This window comes from Patella vulgata, chromosome 5 (genome assembly GCF_932274485.2).
Source record: "Patella vulgata chromosome 5, xgPatVulg1.2, whole genome shotgun sequence".
NCBI lineage: Eukaryota > Metazoa > Mollusca > Gastropoda > Patellidae > Patella > Patella vulgata.
The window spans coordinates 53,224,885-53,245,077 of NC_065883.2; the positions used below are offsets into that span (position 1 = coordinate 53,224,885).

Genomic DNA, 20,193 nt, shown 5'->3' on the forward strand with positions numbered 1-20,193 from the left:
GTGATTCCTTTGCCCATGATCTTAATAGAGTCCAAATATGTATATGTCACAATCATGTAAAAAATATTGAAGTGGTTGACTCTTTGGGTTTTTTGCTATGCCCGGTCAAAGGAATCTAGCGTGATTTCCCTAATTCATATCTTTTTTTTTTTACTTCCATCTCTCCTTACTCAAAATATTGACCATTTGCTAAACCCGGCAGAAAATGTAAATTCAAGAACTCCTCTTCGATTCTTGACCAAATAATATGCCACGGAAAAGAAAGAAAAGAACTTAATTTAAGAACTAAGTAAGAAGATCCAAAATTAAGTAGGCCTACTGGAACCCAAAATTATAAGTTCCTTGGCAACATTGAATACCCCAAGTAAGTGAATTCTTCAAAGTTTTACTACATTAATGTATTGCCTATACGTACAAAGCAAATAGTGTGCAATTTAATAATTTTGTTGTTGTTTTCTATTCTATTTCTAACATCTAATATTAATAAATAGTAATAAATCGAGCGCTCAAATTAGTCAAATGAATGACAAGATTCCAGCAATTATCCATTCCAGCTGTCCTTGTGAAGAAATCCCCCTTCACACTACATGAACATGTATTTGATGTACATTTGCATCAAGATCAATCTACGTTTTCTTTTACATAACGTTAATCCCTTCTCGTTTTAGTTCATTGCTTTGATCATCTGCCGATGACCAGAATTAGATTTGGCTTTATCACGTGGCTTTGTTTTGGTCGCGCTTTATAACGGTGCTTCTCGCGAGATTTCTCATTTTCTCGCGATTTAGCCAATTGAAGCAATTGGTCGACCCCCCTATGCCGTTCAGGGGTTTATTACAGTGTATAAAAGCGAGCAGTGGCAGATTTCGGTGGCTTCTGCGAAGCCCACAGTTCACTAAAATCATTGTCGTTTTGCAGTGGAATTGGTCAACTGTTTAAGCATAATGGCTACTGCCAGTTCCACGGTGAGTTGATCAAGTCAAAGAATTCCATATTCAATTTTTCACCAAAATTGTAATTGGATTAGATGTAAAACATTTTTGTAAGGCCAGGCTGTGGCTGGTCCGCCAGCTGAAATGAAATGGCCTCTTTCTTAGCATTGCTTCACTGTCTTGTTAGTCGTTCTTAGTGAATCTTAGGAATACTACGTACTAACGATCAGGTCTTCTTCCGTTAGTTTCCTCTTCAACTCGAATCTTTTTCTTCGTTTCGGTTTTGAATTTGTCAGCCAAATAAGTATATTGTAAGATATAAATTCAATAAAAAATTTCACTTGACTAGAGTCTAGGTACCGGGCCTACACTCACAATCATAAAATTTAATACGACTGAGCTAAGACACTAGAGTCTAGAGTAAGACTGAGTTTTAATTTTTAGTCTGGATTGTGAGAAAGCCCTGGACAGGTAAAACAAAAACATGTCCAAACGGAATACGCTAAAGATGCAGATCTATAAGAGACTAGATCTGATAGTGATAGTATTTTAATTTTTGTTACTGTAATGTTATTATATTTTTTTTTTTAGATGGGCCTTAAATTATTACTAATAATATTAGGTAAATGGTCATGGTACCGTTAATAGAAATGAAAAAAGCTTCATGTCATGTCAGATTTATAATCTTAGGCCTATAGGCCTACATGTTGAAAAAAGTAATTCTTTAGCACACCTAATAGTTAAAGTATCTGAGTGTCATTTGAGGGAAATAGTGTGAAAGTTACATTTGATTCATTCTATATTTCTAAAACAAATTAAAAAAAAAACTAACTCAGTCATTTTCACTGCCCTGGCATATACTTTAAGCTCCGACTATCTCACAGTATGTGTCCTGTCATATACAAATTAAAGTAGCTAAGTCTCTAACTCAATATCATCCAAAGTCTTCGACATTGAAAACACGAATTATTTTTCAGTTAAAATCAACATTGATGTCGTGATCTTACAGGGAAAAGATGGGCTTCTGATATCCAATATTTAAGACAAAATAAACATTTTACCATTCGTGTAACATAATGCGTTTTAGCACCATTTGTAAGTTGTAACAAGGGACTCGAAGAACGAGGCTAGACATATTCTACAAGTCATGTCAAACGGTGACCTCATATTCTTATCTGGAGAGCATGCACAATAAATACTATTGGTGTAGACTTGAATAACCAGATGCTAGAGACCTAGAGATGGCCATTCGATTGAGACTTCTGGCATATTTCGCCGAACATAATTGATTTGAAATCAAGAGTATAAACAGAAACGATTGAATGTTAATCAGATTATATACACTCATATTATTACATTATTATATGCATTGCGACCCATTTGTGTCAATTTCTAGGTCCCGAATATTAGTGATTTAGCTCTTTTAAGTTAATTAACCAGCGTTGCACAGGCATTTAATTATCTATTGTTTTGTTTTTGAATTATGAACATATTTTTAAGATGTACATAGTTCACGTTCAGCTCTATAGCAAACCCACATACTTTCAAGGAGGACTCAAGAATTATTTTTTAAAAGAAGAGGTAAAACAGGAGTTTTATGTATCATTGGTGCCCTATTGGTAATGATCTGAATCTGATACAATACCTAAATATATTTTTAACTAAATCTGAAAAGTTTCATTATAAAGGAATTTTTTATGAAATAATATAACACATTGTACATTCCTGTTTGTCCACAATTCTAACTCATACTTCAGTGAGCTTGTTTAAAGTTCTATCTTAGTAAGCATGAGTCTTAAATTGTTATGCAAAAGTAATCTGTTCCTGCAACATGGCCTTGGCAAGGTAGCGTGTCTCAAATGGTAAAATGACTTTCTCAATTGCAATTTGTCTTAAATTTGCTGCAACTAATATTTGCTCCTTGTTTATCTAAAATGTTGATGGTCATTGGCATTCCTATTTTTGTGACGCTGATGTCAGCTACATAAATTCACTGGTGGAATACCAATAATTTCATAACTGAATTTTATGTGGCTACCTTCTTTTCACTGAAATGAAATGTGGTTTAACACCATACATTTCTGCACCAACTGGGCTAATGAAAACGTGCATACACCGCTTAGTGTGCAACATAAGAGTAATTTTACCCAGACAACATCGCCACGACCTACTCTTATTTTAAAGGGGGTTGGATGGCCGAATGGTTAGCATGTGCGTGCGCACTGGCAGGGTTTCAATTCCCCGGTTGTACGTGACATGGAGTAGGGTTTTCTCCGGGTCCTCCGGTTTCCTCCCACTGCTAAAGACCCCTACGTGCAAGCGAATTATTGAAATAAAAAATTGAACCATGTGTTAGTCCCAAAATTACCTTGTTTGTGTCGAGTGGACGTTATACCCCATTTCTCTCTCTCTTATTTTGAATTCCAACAGTCAAGGGTTCTTTTACATGTACACAAGACCTCAGTTTTTGTCCCATCCTAAGGACTAGACACTGTCCTTGTCAGGCCATCTGTCCTGCACCACTGAGGGGAAACAACACCGAGAAATCTACTTAATCCGCCTTTTCACTGCGGCCCTCACGGACCACCATTATTTTATCATGGGCCCCAGGCTGGGAAACACTGTTCTATAATCGATACGGGTTTTATTTGTATATTTTTAGAGTAAGTTATATAAAATGGTGGTAGAAGATGTTATAAATAATGTTAAAGAAGCTTTTTTAGATGAAGGAGTAGATGAGCAAGTTTTGCAAGAATTAAAACAGGTAAATTGTTTGTGATATTAATATTCTAATTAAAACAGGTAAATTGTTTGTGATATTGATATCCTAATGCTTATAGTTATTATGTTATAATTGATTTACCTTGGATACTTTTAGTTTTGATAATAAAACTAGTACCCAGGATAGCTGTAATAATTATGTAAGGTTAATAGTCGATGGAGTAAATTTCAAGTTGAAGTAAAACTGTTCTATCCATAATCGCTGTCCTGGTCAATCTGCACCTTGTTTTGGAACAAAATAGTTGTCATAAAACTAAATTGGTTACTTTGTTTCATGTTTATTATTGGTTCTGTGTTTAAAAACAACATTATCCTATTAGCACTTAGACAGCCCCAAACCCCCTAACTAGGGCTCCCCAGACCACCCCAGAATGCCCTGTCAAGTGCATAACTGATAGCTACATGTATTTTCTTAGCTGTATCAGCATATCTTTAAGAAATTTTGAGAAGTGCACATATAAATCTTTTTACTATATTTTATATTTATTGTAGCTATGGGAATCAAAATTAACAGCATCAAAAGCTCTAGAGCCAGCACAAAATGAATCTGAATTAATGTTAGCTGGCGGTACACCACAACTAGTCTTTCAAAATCAACAACAGGGTAAGTTTTCATGGTGTTACAAATTGGCCAGAAAACCTATAGATTTGGCAGTAACCTGAGTATTTAGATTTTATGATAATATAAAACAAACAGGTGTAATGATATACCCAATAGACACCCATAAACAACTACTGTTCCAGCAATGTTTTCTTTTTCCAATATGAGCATCTAACTTTTACCTAATAAAGTTTTAACTTGTGTGTTCAGAGCAATCCACAATCATGCGGTACTTCTAGATCTGCTCTAGTGCTCCTACGACTAGTCGGATAGCCGTAAACGGTTAGAACTGGACGGTTAAACGGTTCGAATTGAACGGTACGGTTATTTGGAGATGTCCCCCATTACACAGAGTTGTGTCTGATTATATTCCTCTCTATAACAAAAATTGCCCGTTGTCATTTTGTATATGATGTTTGAAAATCTTAGAATGTAACAGTCGTCCTACGATGTCGACTGCTTAAAAATAATACTATTTTAATAGCACTCGTCGTCGTCATACGGCAAAGTCAACGGACCTTGTTCTGACTTAAGCTATTGTTAATCCAATCTAAATACTTCTCGACATTTCTAACTATATTCTAACTTGTTTATTATTGTCCCCCGCCTTTCGAAGAAAGCAGGGGACTATTAAAATGGGTTCGTCTGTCTGTCTGTCTGTCTGTCTGTCTGTCTGTCTGTCTGTCTGTCTGTCTGTCTGTCTGTCTGTCTGTCTGTCTGTCCGTCCGTCCGTCCGTCCGTCCGTCCGTCCGTCCGTCCGTCCGTCTGTCCGTCCGTCCGTCTGTCTGTCCGTCACACTTTTTGGGACACAATAACTCTCTTCCTAATTGAGCTAGAATGTTCAAACTTGGTGTATGTGTTTATTAGGTCAATGCCTTGATGGAGTTCGAAGATGAGCATTTTCCGCTTAGGGTAAGCAGAGATAAGCAATTTGATTGGTTGATGCTTTGGGACACGATAACTCTCTTCCTAATTGGGCTAGAATGTTCAAACTTGGTGTATGTGTTGATTAGGTCAATGCCTTGATGGAGTTCGAAGATGAGCATTTTCCGCTTAGGGTAAGCAGAGATAAGCAATTTGATTGGTTGATGCTTTGGGACACGATAACTTTTAATTGAGCTAGAATGTTCAAACTTGGTGTATGTGTTTATTAGGTCAATGCTTGATGGAGTTCAAAGATGAGCATTTTCCGCTTAGGGTAAGCAGAGATAAACAATTTGATTGGTTGATACTTTGGGGCACGATAACTCTCTTCCTAATTGAGCTAGAATGTTCAAACTTGGTGTATGTGTTGATTAGGTCAATGCCTTGATGGAGTTCGAAGATGAGCATTTTCCGCTTAGGGTAAGCAGAGATAAGCAATTTGATTGGTTGATGCTTTGGGACACGATAACTTTAGTTCTAATTAAGTGAGATTGATGAAACTTGGTGTATAGATTTATTATATGAATACCTTAACTAAGTTCGATAATGAACATTTTTTGCTGAGGGTAAGCAGAGTGATAAGCAATTTGATTGGTAGAAACTTTGGAACACAATAACTCTCCTTCTAATTGAGGTAGAATGTTCAAACTTGGCATAGGTGTCTATTAGGTGAATGTTTAAACTTGATGTATATGTAGATGTTCATTAGGTGAATGTCTTGACTGAGTTCAATAATTAACATTTCGAGCTGAAGCTAAGCAGAGCTAATCGATTTCATTTGTCGATGGTTTGGGACAAGATAATCTTGATTCTATCTGATAGAGAGTGATGAAACTTAGTGAAAAAAATAAATGTGCGATTAATTAATATGTGTCATCTATTTATTTTGCAATTTCGGCGGGGGACATCAGCCTCACTGTTGGCTTGTTTACTTCAAGACGTAACTACCATTCAAAATATAATCATAAAGGCTAGAAAATGACATTATACTAGATTCGTTACGACATTCAACGGCGTTTCATATCTCGTAATTTCTCGCTAGAATTCTACTTTGGTTTTTAGTTAAATTAACCAATCATAAAAATTCTACTTGCAAGCGAGGAATTATTTCTTTATTGTCCAATCAATAGACGCCTTCCAATTTACTTTATTCTATTCTTAGTAACATTGTGTAATCGTAATATTATCGCCATCTGTCACGTACGAAGGGAAACAGATCGAGTATTGTTTTGTATATTATCGTTATATTGAATTAAAAAATGTTTCAAATGAACCAAGTTAACCAGGTAAATAAATAACTATACGGCCTAAGATAGTTTAAATTTTCATTAAAGAATTGTACATGTCTGAAAAAATTCCTGAATTATTTGCGTGTGTAATGCCGTTTAGGCGAGTATAGCGTGCGCACGAGTAATGACTCGCACCTCCTGACAAGCTCTGTTTTATGTTTATAAAATAGAATCAGTATAATCTGTGTTTAGTAACAGGTTAGTTATAATAGACAACACTATTCTACAGATCATGAAAATGGTATACCGGTAGTCAGTATTACTGCTTTCAATGTTGGTTGTCTTGAGCAGAATTTTAAAAATTAATGCTATATAATATATGTGATTGTATTATCCAGTATTGACACAAGGACAAGTTCAACAGACTTTCTCTGGTTTACCTGTACAAATAAATAGATCGGGTCCAGAACTAGTAAGTAACACGTTTTATTTTTTATACACCCACATTGAAATGTGAGAAACTTCCAATAAATAGAAACAGGTAACACAAACCAATTACAGAATAATACATTTGATACCTAGATAAGTCAAGACATGATAATTAATAGAAATAGGCGTTGTTACTCTTGATCTGTTTTTTTACTGTCTTGTACATGTAAGTGCACATTACCTACAAAAGAATAAAAATGCGACAACCTTTATTGAAGGCTTGAAATCTGCTGTGGGTTTATGTTTTGTTGCCTGGCAACAAGATGTAGATCAAAGAAACTGACATATAGTCGGGTAAAGACAAGCCATGTGGAATGGATACCTAGAACAAATTGCAACAGGATTTTTCTCAGCAGAATCTGGTTGAGGGGTCCCTGAAGGTCCCCCAAACAAAAGTGATCCAAAATAAAAAGATAGGATTTCGAGTAATTAGCATAAATCCAATATGGCCACCATTGGCACCTTAAAACTCCAATATCTCAGGAGTGATTGAGTTTATAGGGTGTAAATGTATTACTGGTAGATGTAACGGTGGTACCAAAGAATTAAAAAAAAAAGCATAACCCATGACGTCCCTGTGACATCATAATGGGTGATGGATTTTGTTTAATAATCTTGCTGCAGATTCTGGTCGAATTCCAAATCCCCCTTTCGTGAATTTTCATAACATTCTCGAAGAATTGTCCCGGTTCTTCGTTTAATCATTACGTCCTGTCACATTGTCTGCCTATAATACATTTGCATGCTCTAAACTCAACCATTCCCAAGATATTAGAGTTTTGATTTTAAGGTTTCTATGGGCAGCCATATTGGATTTATACTAATTATTGGACAGCGGCGTTATGACATCACATGAACGTAATTTGGCAATGTTTTTTCTGATTCTTTGGTAGCACTTTTCTATCTACCCGTAATACATTTACACCCTCTGAACTCAACCATTCCCAATATATTGCAGTTTTAAGGTGCCAATGGTGGCCATATTGGATTTATGCTAATTACTCGAAAACCTTTCTTTTTATTTTGGACGATTTTTGCTTGGGAGATCTTCAGGGAACCCTTTACCAGATTCCATGAAGAAAAATTCAGTTGCAATTTGTTCTAGGTTATTTATTATATTTGCTGGAGTAATAAGTCTAGTTCAAGTTACACAATGATTATGCGAACTTGAAAACCTGTGAATGTCCCTCTATTGATACAGAACATTTGCACATTTATAAACAATACTAAAACCTCTGTCAATCAATAGCTAAATGTTATTTTCATTCGGTGTATTTGGGGACTCGCTTCATTATCATTACAGAAAAAAGTAAGTACCACTTCTGTCCATTATGAGTATTAAAATCCTCATTTTGTATTTCAGTCAGGTGCAGCAGCGACGGCAACAATGGCTTTACCCCGTGGCATATTTCAACAGCAGATGGCAGCATTAAATGCAGGCTCCATCAATGGGCCTGCTATCACTTTAGGTAAGAAGTCTTTTAAAGCATACAGAAATCTTTCTCTCTTTACTCAAAATTAGATTTATTACTCAATTGAAGTTTTCATACTAACTTTAAAAGATGTTTTGTTATTATTGAAGTATTCATAAAGCAGTTAAATTACCGAGACGTTCTTAGTCTAAATGCAGACTAAACATGTTTTATTAATTGATTTTTAAATTATCGAATTGTGTACATTTTAGCATGAATTCAGTAGAAATAATTCAAAAATCTCCGGTCCACAGTAGTATAAACAGACTTTATGTGAAATAGAAAGGTGGTATATCCATAATGTTTCAGGTTATACGACAAATGATATCAAATGTGAAAAATTAGATATTGTACAATAAATGCAAATGACGAGCAGAGGCTTTAATACTAGATACAAAATAAAATAGGAAAATATGCAACAGCTGGAGTTCCTTTTTATACACCCACATTGAAATGTGGTCGTATATTGTCGTTGCCCCCGTCTGGCCGTCGGTCCCGCGTCAACAATTGCTTGTGGCACTCTAAGAGGCTAAAGTTGATATCTGATTGACTTTAAATTTATACACAGTGTTTAAGGTCATGAGACGAAGAATCCTATTGATTTTCAGCGATTTCCGATAATTACTGCCTGAGTTATGACCCTCAATCACTTCAAAAAACCTTGTGGACGCTCTAGATCTAGAGGCCAAAGTTAATATCTGATTGACTTTAAATTAATACACAGTGTTTAAGATCAGGAGACGAAGAATCCTATTGATTTTCATTGATTTCTGATAATTACTGCTAAAGTTATGGCCCTTGATCACTTTGAAAAATCTTGTGACGCTCTAGAGGCTTATGTTATCATCTGATTGACTTCAGATTGATACACAGAGTTTAAGGTCTTGAAACTAACAAGCATATTGATTTTCAATTAATTTTGATAACTTGAACTTTATAAAAACCAAGCAAATTCTAATGATTTTCTGGTAATTACTTAATGAGTTGTTACCCTTAATCAGATTTTAGTGTATTATAAATGTTTCATTACTGAAAAAGTAAAAATATGCGACAACTCTTGTTGACTGCCCGGATCATATAGCTGCTGTGGGCATATGTTTCGTTGCCTGGCAACCTATCTTTATAATTCTGTATAGTCACTGATATCTTTGCGATGGCTTTATTCTTCTGTAACAAGATTTGAATAAAAATCGGCTAAATAAGTGCAGTGTGTTCTTCAAAAGGAAAGAAGTACAAGTAGCAAAAAAAATAAAATAAATACTTTCTGATCGGAGACCACTAGTTCCCACCGCCCCAACACCCCTGTTAGCAATGACTCAACAGATTAAGTATCTCTTTTGTTTGCAGCCAATGGTCAGTTAATAGCTGTTCCTCAATTGACCCAACAACAGCGAGGTCAAGCACCAGGTACTACTATTACCATTCCACATATACCAGGTCAGTTACCACAAGGTATTACCATGCAACAGATACGACAAACTACAGCTATTAGAACAGTTAATCCAGTAAGTAATCCTATCCATCAATGTGTTCTTTCCAGATTGGGTCTCCATTCTGTTTGGTTCCTACAACTTTTCAAAACCATATCCAACTATTGAATGTGCCAGGAGAATGAATGAATGAATGGATGTTGTTGGTATGGATTATTAAAAGTTATAAAACTTATAATTTATATCTGTATCAAGTTTTCCTATGATACCAAGTGAAGCAAGTGAGTAATGACTGAGTGCTTTGTGGAATGCTAGTAGTTGGTCTGATGGCAATGGGCATACCAATTCTCTTCCCCCCCCCCCTTCCAAAGTGCAGAACTGTATATTGTCTCATTAATGTACAAATGCCTGCCACCTGAATGTGATTTTTTCTAGTTAAAAGATAAATGTTGTATTAGTAAACATGAGGTCATCTAGCTGATAAAATAGTCCACTTTTATTTTTTTAAGTAATTCCTTTCAAGCTATACAAAGAAAAATATCCTGGTTCTCTTTCAATCCTTCCAAAGGCTTTTTTTTTTTTGTCAAAGGATCACTACTCGGTTGAATAACTTTTCACAAACATCATATTTCATGGTTTTGCCTTTATCTCATCATCTGTTTATACATGGTGTTAATAGGAATTCACTAAAATAAATACCAATGTGAATGATGCTCAATCTTCCATCCCAAAGAGTATCATTTCAGTCATTTTACAACATGTAGGATGCTCTTAAAAGATTGATTCCTGATATAATTACAGTATGTGCAAGTTCTTAGAACCAGAATATCTTTTTTATATATGGCCTAAATTGTATAGTTTTCTAATAGTATGTTGTTTATATTAGAATATGGTTCAACCACAACAGTTGCATGGCATGCGTACAGTATCATCAAATCAAACTAGTCAAGTAAGTATTGTTACGATTAACACACACCATGTCTTCTTTAGTGCTGTTGTCTTCACCTTTTTTTTAGTTGACTTCAACAAAGTCTAGCACACATTGCTTTATTATATAACCAAAGCACATACTTGCAGTAAAGTTGCATGCCTACCTAATAAATGCTCTCTATATTAATAGATGTTAAATTAATCTTCTATCCATGATAATAATTAATTGTAACAAAGATCTCTAGTTTTGTTGTAGAATATATATGTTAATGTCTATATATGTGTTTTTGTAATAGTTATATTTAATAGGCTCTAGTAAATGATAAAGCCTATATGGGGTTTTGTCTCTACCTTACAACTCAATTCAAATGATAACAAATGTTATGATGTTAAAAGGTGATATTGGGAAGTCAAGGCTGCAGTCTGTATTATTCAGTTCAATTACTACCTTTCAATCTGAAAATTTGAGATTTAAAAATTAAATAGTTGTCAGAACATTGCTGGCAAAAAAGCTATTGGGAAATAAGGCAGCTTGTGTAAAAAGATAACACAACAAGATTATAATTTCTCTGCTGGCTTGCCAAATGCTGCCTAGAAATCATCTTGTAATCAGTTTGTTGATAAATAAATGAAAGGTACAAAATTTTGATTGTGGTCTTCTTAACAAGAATTACATTAAATGCTCTTCAAATACCATGACAATATTATTGAAATGTGAGTTGTATGGTTGATATATGCATGGTTGTAAACAACCCATGTAGACATAAACATATCTCATTTAGAATTGGGCAATATATACTCACTGCTAACAGTGAGGATTGCTGGCAAAATTTAATAATGAATTATCAAAAATCGTGAATTTCAAATAAATGGTAAGTGTCATCAGTTGTTCTAAAACAAGACAGCCTGCACTAGCTCATTCTGTAGGACACTTGTCATTGTTTATAGAGGGAGCTATCTGATGAAAAGGGACTTGTTTTCAAATATTACTATTTGCGTAACCAAATACTCGAAACGATTCTGCAAATTATATTTAAATATCGTCCAATACTAAATTGATATATTCTATTCTGAGTTATGTTAATTTTGTGTTGTATTATTTTTTTGTTTTTATTGCTAGAACGAAAGAATGGCTCATCCCCACCAAAACCCTCATGTATCCCAACATCATATATCTGAACATGGTCAAAATCCATCCATGTCTCAAACTCAGCATCAACACCCTCCTCCTTCTCACCATCAACAACATCCTCCTCCCTCTCAACACCCTCAACATCCCCCTCCACTCGTACATCAGCACGCTCCCCCAACTCATCAATATCGACCTCCTCATACACAACATCAACCCCTTCCACATTCGATGAACCACTCATATCCTCATCATCAACCCCATCCATCCCAGCAACATGTTATGCCACCCTTGCAACATGTGCCCCATGCTCAACATGCACATCTTCAGCCAAATACTTCCGTATCACAACAAATGTATGGCATGCAACCTCGCCCTCGTAACACTGTAAGTAGTTGTTTTTCTTATGTTTAGTATTATTATTCTCCATAGTTTATCTTATTCTCCATAGTTTTTGCAGGAGGTGTGGGGAGGGAATTTATTAGTGGTATTTTATTGATATCTTGGAGTTGGAGGGATAATGATCATTGAAATACAATGGATTAGTGAAAACACTTTTTCTGAAACTCAGTTTTAATTATAAGTTTCTTATATTTTGATGATTGGTAATTCGCAATTTTAACAATAATTCAGAGTCAGACTGTATGTGTGTATATATTATAAAAGGAGTAAGAGCAGATAACAGGTCGTAAGACATTGTTCTATCTAGTTAAATTCTTATCTCTCAAATAACAACCTGTGAAGTTTGGAGCTGTTAGATTATTTAGATCGACAATTTTAAAATAACATGGTGTGACAAATACTTCAATTACACCAAACTACATGAGTATGAATACCCAAAACAACTGGTTCTTTATTCACCAAAGTATTTTCCATATAAAATAATCTTTTGTGTGCTTTCTTTGAAATAATTTAGGCAATAACTACCCCAATCAAAATGTTAGAATATGGTCAATTTTAAAATAAAACAACAGTATGAATTTAAGTCTTTAAAAACAGTTATTTTATGGTCTCAGGGCTGCTGTAAGAGAAGATTTATTTCTGTCAGGGGGGAAAAATGGGCCTACTCTAGGTTTCTACATTTGTTCACAGATCGAAGGGTTATGCTTGTATCTACACTTTTTATTATTAATTTATCATTTTTATTCTTGGGGTTAGTATGAAAATGCACGCGAGGAGGTAGTCATATTCACTGAAGTATTTTCTATTAGAATATAATCCCTTTATGTACTTTCTTTAAAATAATTTAAGCAATAAGTACCTAAAAGCAGTGAAATAATTATTTGAGAATGGTAATGGTTGAATGGAGGTTTATTGTGTTTTTTTATTATTATTAATTTTTCATTATTATTCTTTGAGTTTGTATGAAAAAAATGTGTGGGGGAGTGAGTAGAATATTGGTACCAGTATTTGGTTGTTTAGTGATAAAAGCCTCCAATACTTATAATTATGTATTGATATATATATTATTTTATTATTATAATTTATCTTGTATATTTTTATATATATATTTTTTTATATTGTATATTTAGTAGCATGATTGTTGACTTTATAATTGTTTACTTTATTATCATTTTCTCTGATAGATTTCACTATTTTTCTCTTCTTAGTTCTAACATCTAACATTGACAACTCTTTTTAGACAAAAATTTGTAAAGCTTTAATGACGTCCTAAATATTTAGAAAAAACACACATTGCCGATGCATTATACAGTATTTTATGTATAAAAGAATTTATATCACAATTAAAGACAGTACATGAAAATAGTAAATAAATTCCATATCTTCTTGACGCTTATTCATAGTTAATTTGTATCACTTTTTTTTTATGAAGCTGTTCAAATCTTTTTTTAGTTTGTTTATTCTTTCACTTGAAATATTTTCGAAAATATGCTTAATTAAACTCATTGATTCTAGATTGATAGAAGTTTGTCTCCCAATAAATACTCCAGATAATTTGCTTGTTTAAATGCAGTTCCTATATTCTTATGTATCGCTTTATAGAATACACTACTGTACCTCATGCTTAATCCTAAAACCATTTATAAATACATGTTAATTGTTATTATTAAACGTTGATCAGAAATGACAGGATTCACACTGTCGGGATTCAAAAAATTAAATAGAATATCAATCTTATTGTCATATTAATTTTGTTGAACAGTAGAACATTTAGACATTAGGTAAATGATAATATATATGTAGTTATCATGTTTTCTGTAGAATCCTGTCATACAGCTAGATGGTACAGGTGACACAAGTTCATCTGATGATGATGACTTTGATAATGATGATGATGATGATAACGAGAATGAAAATGAAAATGATGAAGAAGCACAGGGAGAAGAAGAAGTAAGATCATACTACAGTACCATCTCCAATCCTTTTTCACTTAAAATGAGTTTATTCTTTTAAATAATTTTTAGAATGTTCTAATAGATATCTCTGGATCTTAAGAAATACAGTATACTATGAGGGAAATTTTGCCCGGACAGTGTAATAATGACCTCTTATTTCAAATTCCAACTGTCAAAGGTTCTTTTACGTGCACGCCAATGTGTACACAGGACAACTATACATTGTCCCTTGCCAGGCCCTCCGTCCTACATCACTGACATGAGTAAACCACACTGGAAGATCCGAATGAACTTTCTCAGCTAATGCCGGGATTGAACACAGGACCTCCGGGATAATGAACCAACTTCTTACTCACTGAGCCACCACAGCTGCTCAAATGGAGAGTGGTTCTTTAAGCAATGTTATTTATGCAGGAGTTGTACTGAATGTATTTTAATCATGATGTTGATGGTGGTTTTCAGGAACCACTGAATTCAGCTGATGATATTAGTGAAGAAGATCCAAATGAATTATTTGATACAGACAATGTTGTAGTTTGTCAGTATGACAAGGTTAGTCAGCTTTACAAGAGTTACTTCCCATTGAATACTATTAGGTGTCCTCACCAAGTAAATCCTCAACATTCCTTAGTTGAACAATGAAATAGACTTTTATGTCTGATATATATATGTGATAATTGGGGCTACAATATGGCAGAATAAGAAAATCACAAATTGAATTATCATCTGATAGTTCAGACAGACATGCACATGATCATAAAATGGTGAGCATATGATTCCCAAGATCAGCTGAAACAAGAAGACATCATGTTAGCTATCTCCCTTTCACAGAAATAAATTCTACTTGAGCAGGCAATATTTAAATGGCACTACTGTCTGAGTTTCTTCTCCATCACAATAGTTGATAATAAATGTATAATGTAACCTTTTGGGCCATAGTTTAAATGGTGGTCAACAAGTTTTTGTACATGATACACTATTAGTTAAAGTGTTAATGTAGCCTATGATAAATATAACTATTAAAGTTTTAAACAACTACTGTAAGTGTAAGTCACCAGCTCTGAAGGATGGTGGTCTTAAAATGGCTTGGTTTGGATTCCAAGCTTGTACATGTCAAGGAGTAACCCAACATCCTGGGATTTTTCCAGGTCCTCTGCTTTACTCCCACTGCAAACTCTGCTTTACTCCCACTGCAAAAGAATGATGAGTGCAAATTATTGAAATAAAATTATACCATGTTAGTTCTCGAAATGACCTAGTTTGTCTCAGGTGGCTGTTGAACCCTATTCATCTGTCATTTGGCCAGATCTGTACACAATCGTAATCAATTGTTATGTAATCAGACTTCTCCAGATCAGATTAATGTGTGGGACACATAATCAATTACTTGTGTATAAATTGTATTATTTATTTTTCAGATCAATAGAAATAAAAATAAATGGAAATTTCATTTAAAAGATGGTATTATGAATCTCAAGGGTAAAGATTATGTTTTTCAAAAAGCAAGTGGAGAAGCAGAATGGTAGTCTTCGCTTTATTTTTATTTATTTAAATATGTTTGTATTTTTGACATTTGTACATGATGTATTTGATACACCTATTCCTTTTATTTATCAAAATAAGTGTTTAAGTGATATTGAGTCGAAATTTCTTTTCATCAATCAGCCTTTTATCAAACTAAATGTTGAAGATGTATATTGAATTAGAAATGGTAACTGTTTGAGCTCCATTTCTTTCAGTGTTCTTGAATAATGACCATTGCTTCTCTTGACAATGTTACTTACTCTAAATACACATTATTTTGGTTGCCAACTAATTTGAGTTTTTGGTTCGTGAAATGCGGGATACAGTAAGTTTGAAAATGACCAAATGAATGAATTATTGTTCAGGCGCTAGCTAGTGATCTAAGAAAATCAAGATGGTGTCGTTTTATTGGATTAAACATAATATTTGGACAAATATATGCTTTTTGTTAAGTGATTAAGACTTTTTATTGTGTATGGTCTGAGTGAATGACTATATTTGCTGTTTAGTCTGGAATATTGTGCCTTTAAATGAGTGATTTCTCATTAATTAAGAGGTTTTTTTCAATAGGTATTTTTAGGCTCATGCAGTATAGATCATATCATGATTTTGGTAAAAAGAATTGATAAATAAAAAGAATATGAAGTACACTAAATATTATGGCAAAGATAGAAATATTTTGTTGTTTGATTATGTTTTTACCAAAAAATATCATTTTCACTTTGAGTTGATTGATTTGCTTTTGATAATGGGATGTTATATTTTATAAATAGGAAGATGTATACTTCGATCCTTGATTCCTGTAAATATGTAAATATTACTTATATCCCGAAAACAGGATAAAATATTCATGATGCCAGCATACTTCATACAGTCCATGTTTATATGTATAATATAGTAGGTTTAAGATATGACATCAGTGTGGATGTATTGTAATGACATTAGTATTTATCAGGAAATACTAGCATTATTATTATTCTAGAAAGTGGTGCATTTATATTTTTTTACCTTTAGATAAAGCTTGTAGTGTTTATGTATTTAGAATATAGATGGTGTAAGAATATTGATAAATTAGTATAAATTTGATATTGACTATAAATTAAGTTTCTGTAATTCAGAAATTGAACTGTATAAGAGTTTTTTAGAATCACATGATGAGTTTACATTATACTACCTGGCATTTAAATTAAACCACTTGAGAACTTACTTTGTAACACTTATTATAGTCAAATTTAATTTTTTTATGTCTGTGTGCGTGGGTGGGTGTGTGTGTGTGGGGGGGGGGGTGAAGTTTAAACTTGTTAGATAAACTCTTTGAAAGGGGTGAAATTAAATTCATTAGATGTGTATGCAAGATATTTTCTAGTTTTAGAGACTGTGTGTGAATATATTTTTGGGGTCTGCAAAATCTGTGGCGAAAAAAGGTCTGTGTGAAATACAATTAAGTATAAAATTGTTGCTATTCGGATACTGAATTTGACAAGTCACATTTGTGACAAGCTGCCTAGCTTGTTAAGCCCACATTCAGTTCTGTCTTCAGACTAATTTTACATCAGACGTGGATACAGAGGTGGTGCCAGAATGCTTTCCTCTCTTTTCTATAGTCAAATTCCTTTTTTTTATTTTATGGTATGGTTGTTGGGAGGGAGGAGGGAGTTGTTGGGACACAGCCAAGTGGCAATATATTAAATAAGACACAATGAGCATATCCTTTATTGTATAAAAACATGGAAAGTATAGTTGTATTTGAACAAGCTTCAAAGCACTAGAATATGCCGATTGTCTTTCGTTTCTTACATCTCTTTATAGAAAATTTGTAAAATGTGAAAAAATGTTAGGATACACTGAATTAGATATATCTCTTTACTTTAAGTAGTATAAAATTCATTATAAATGAATACAAAATTATTATTTTCTAGGTATAGACATAATTATAAACCTTGTGAGTAGTAGTTTGTAAATATTTTTATCAGTGTTCATATCATATTTATGTTCAGATCCATTGAATACAGAACCTAATTAAATAAAGTGTAATTAATAATATTATAACTAATATAATAAAGTGTAATGATCATAATTTGTCAAAATACATTTCATTGTCTTATTTATCATTTAATATTAATGTATAATTCAGCGAAAAGTTAGTCATCAAAACTACCCAGAAAATGTGTCACACTGGTTGTTAGATGAATTTGAAGTTGTCTCTAAAGTTTCTAAGCAAATGAGTCAAATGGCAGTATTTAGAATAGCAGATTGTTTTGTGTGTGCATTAGCCTAAACGTTTATATGACTGAAGTTTTCATTTAATATTTCTCTCAGTCCAAACAAAGCCAAAGTAAGATAGGTGGAATAATACTAGGTGTAGTTTATAGGGTAGGTTTGTGTTTTGGGACAATTTATCAAATTTAGTAATGAGAAAGATACATAATTAACATAAAGCATAGTTTTCTATTGTCTTCATTTTCTTTGTAAATAAATATCAAGATTTTTTGTTTTGTTTTGATTTATTATTCTAACCTAAGTTAACAAATATTTGGTTTTGGCTATATCCCAGAAAAATGTATAGAGTTACTATATTTTGTTTAATTAACTAATTAAAATTTGATTTTTTTTTGTATAATTTATGTGTACATAATTGTATATTCCTTTAATGAAAGGAACAAGTGATAATTTATTGGCAATATTATGTTAATTATGACCTCATAATTGAAATTGTGTTAAAATGGTTAGGTTGTGTGTGTAAGTTTATATCATGAACTTAATAGAAATAAGGATGGGAAAATTTAACTTAATTGTTTGTAATTAACATATATAAAGATACAGTAATTACTAGTCCAATGCCATTGTTTGATCAATAAAATATTACAGCCAAAGATTGCTTAGGTTATATATTTATTCTATTTATTTGTTTGGAAGGCACTCTAAATGAAGGTACAAACGAATTGAAACTGCCAGGTTAGAATGTCACCGTGGGATTTAACTGATTGAATGATTTGTATTTGAACTGTCCAGAAAGCTATATTTCATGGAGACGGTCAGCGATTTAATGTCATTTGGAAAAATACCTCTGTATTGGTGTAGTTTTCTGCAGAAAAATTCCAACACTGAAATTTCAATATTTACAACTGTCGGGTAAACTTTGGTGAAGGCGTGCGTTTCAGGAACATGGCAAGCCCTGGTCTTTGTTTATAAATCCCACAATTTTGGTTTGAGTATATCGTCGTCAGTTCTCCTGTGTGTGTTTGTCTGCGCGTGAAACTTGTTGGAACAAAATAAATCCGTTTCAAACCACCATTAATAATTAAGCCATCTGGTATCCAACGAGTTGTAGTACGTCGATATAACAGTTCTCTCTCATTCCCCTTTTGCATGGCCATTTTTGGTTTAGAATCGAATAAGAGGGTTTGAATTGACATTTTCATCCAGATTTGGTAAATATAAGAGGATTAACACTAGGTTGGTTACAATGGTGATGTACGGCGGATATTTACATTCATAATGTGTGTTTCTGTGCCCCCTACAGGCCACAATTCAAGTGATCATTTTGAAACTTTACATACTTATTCCTTATAACCTAAGGATGACCCCTACTGTTTTTGGTGCATGCCCGACCCCCAGGGTCAGAGCAACGCTCATTTCCTGTATTTGTTTGTCGTCTACAGGCTGCATTTTGTAACGTATCATCTTGGGAACTTTGCATACTTATTGTTTGTACCCTAAGGAACATTTCTATCGTTTGGGGTGCATGCCCAATCCTCCGGGGTAGAGCCAAGCCCATTTTCTTTTTGTGTGTCGCTTACAGGCCACAATTCTATATCGATGTCTTGAAAAATTTTCATATGAATTCATTCCTTATACCCTAAGGATGATCCCTATTGTTTTGGTGCCTGTCCGACCCCCCAGTGGCAGAGCCATGCCCATTTCTTGTATTTGTCATCTACATATCACCTTTTTTTATACTTATTCCTTATACCCTAAGGCTGACCTCTATTATTTTGGGTGCATGCCTGAACCCCTGGGACAGCCACGCCCAATGTTTGTGTGTCTTGTGTTTTTTACCTACAGGACGCAATTCTTAACAGATCCTTTTGAAACTTTGCATACCTATTCCTTATACCCTACGGATCACCCCTATTGTTTTTTGGTGATTGCCCAACCCCCAGGGGCAGAGCCTTACCCATTTTTCTTTGTGTGTCTGTGTGTTGCCTACAGACCACGATTCTTAATGAATCGTCTTTGAACTTGGGATATGTATTCCTTATAGAGAGAGAGAGAGAGAAGGGGTTTAACGTCCACTCGACACAAGCTAGGTCATTTCGGGACTAACATACGGTTTAATTTTATTTCAATAATTCGCTTGCGCGTAGGGGTCTTTAGCAGTGGGAGGAAACCGGA

The 20,193-nt window shown here is 33.8% G+C and overlaps 1 protein-coding gene across 2 annotated transcripts; it reads left to right on the top strand.

Moving 5' to 3' along the window:
- Positions 1-801: 801 nt before the first annotated feature.
- LOC126820895 (transcription initiation factor IIA subunit 1) lies at positions 802-18,671 on the top strand. 2 transcript variants are annotated; one of them, XM_050549065.2, is made up of 11 exons: positions 802-965; positions 3,595-3,696; positions 4,206-4,317; positions 6,866-6,939; positions 8,320-8,425; positions 9,776-9,933; positions 10,745-10,807; positions 11,909-12,304; positions 14,141-14,269; positions 14,737-14,826; positions 15,693-18,671. In XM_050549065.2, exons 1-11 carry the CDS (start codon positions 945-947, stop codon positions 15,798-15,800), a joined length of 1,359 nt encoding a protein of 452 aa, XP_050405022.1. In that variant the 5' UTR covers positions 802-944; the 3' UTR covers positions 15,801-18,671. The 2 variants fall into 2 exon arrangements, with proteins under 2 accessions (XP_050405022.1, XP_050405023.1); XM_050549066.2 differs by lacking the exon at positions 11,909-12,304 and having other exon boundaries at positions 803-965.
- The last annotated feature ends 1,522 nt before the right edge of the window (positions 18,672-20,193 follow it).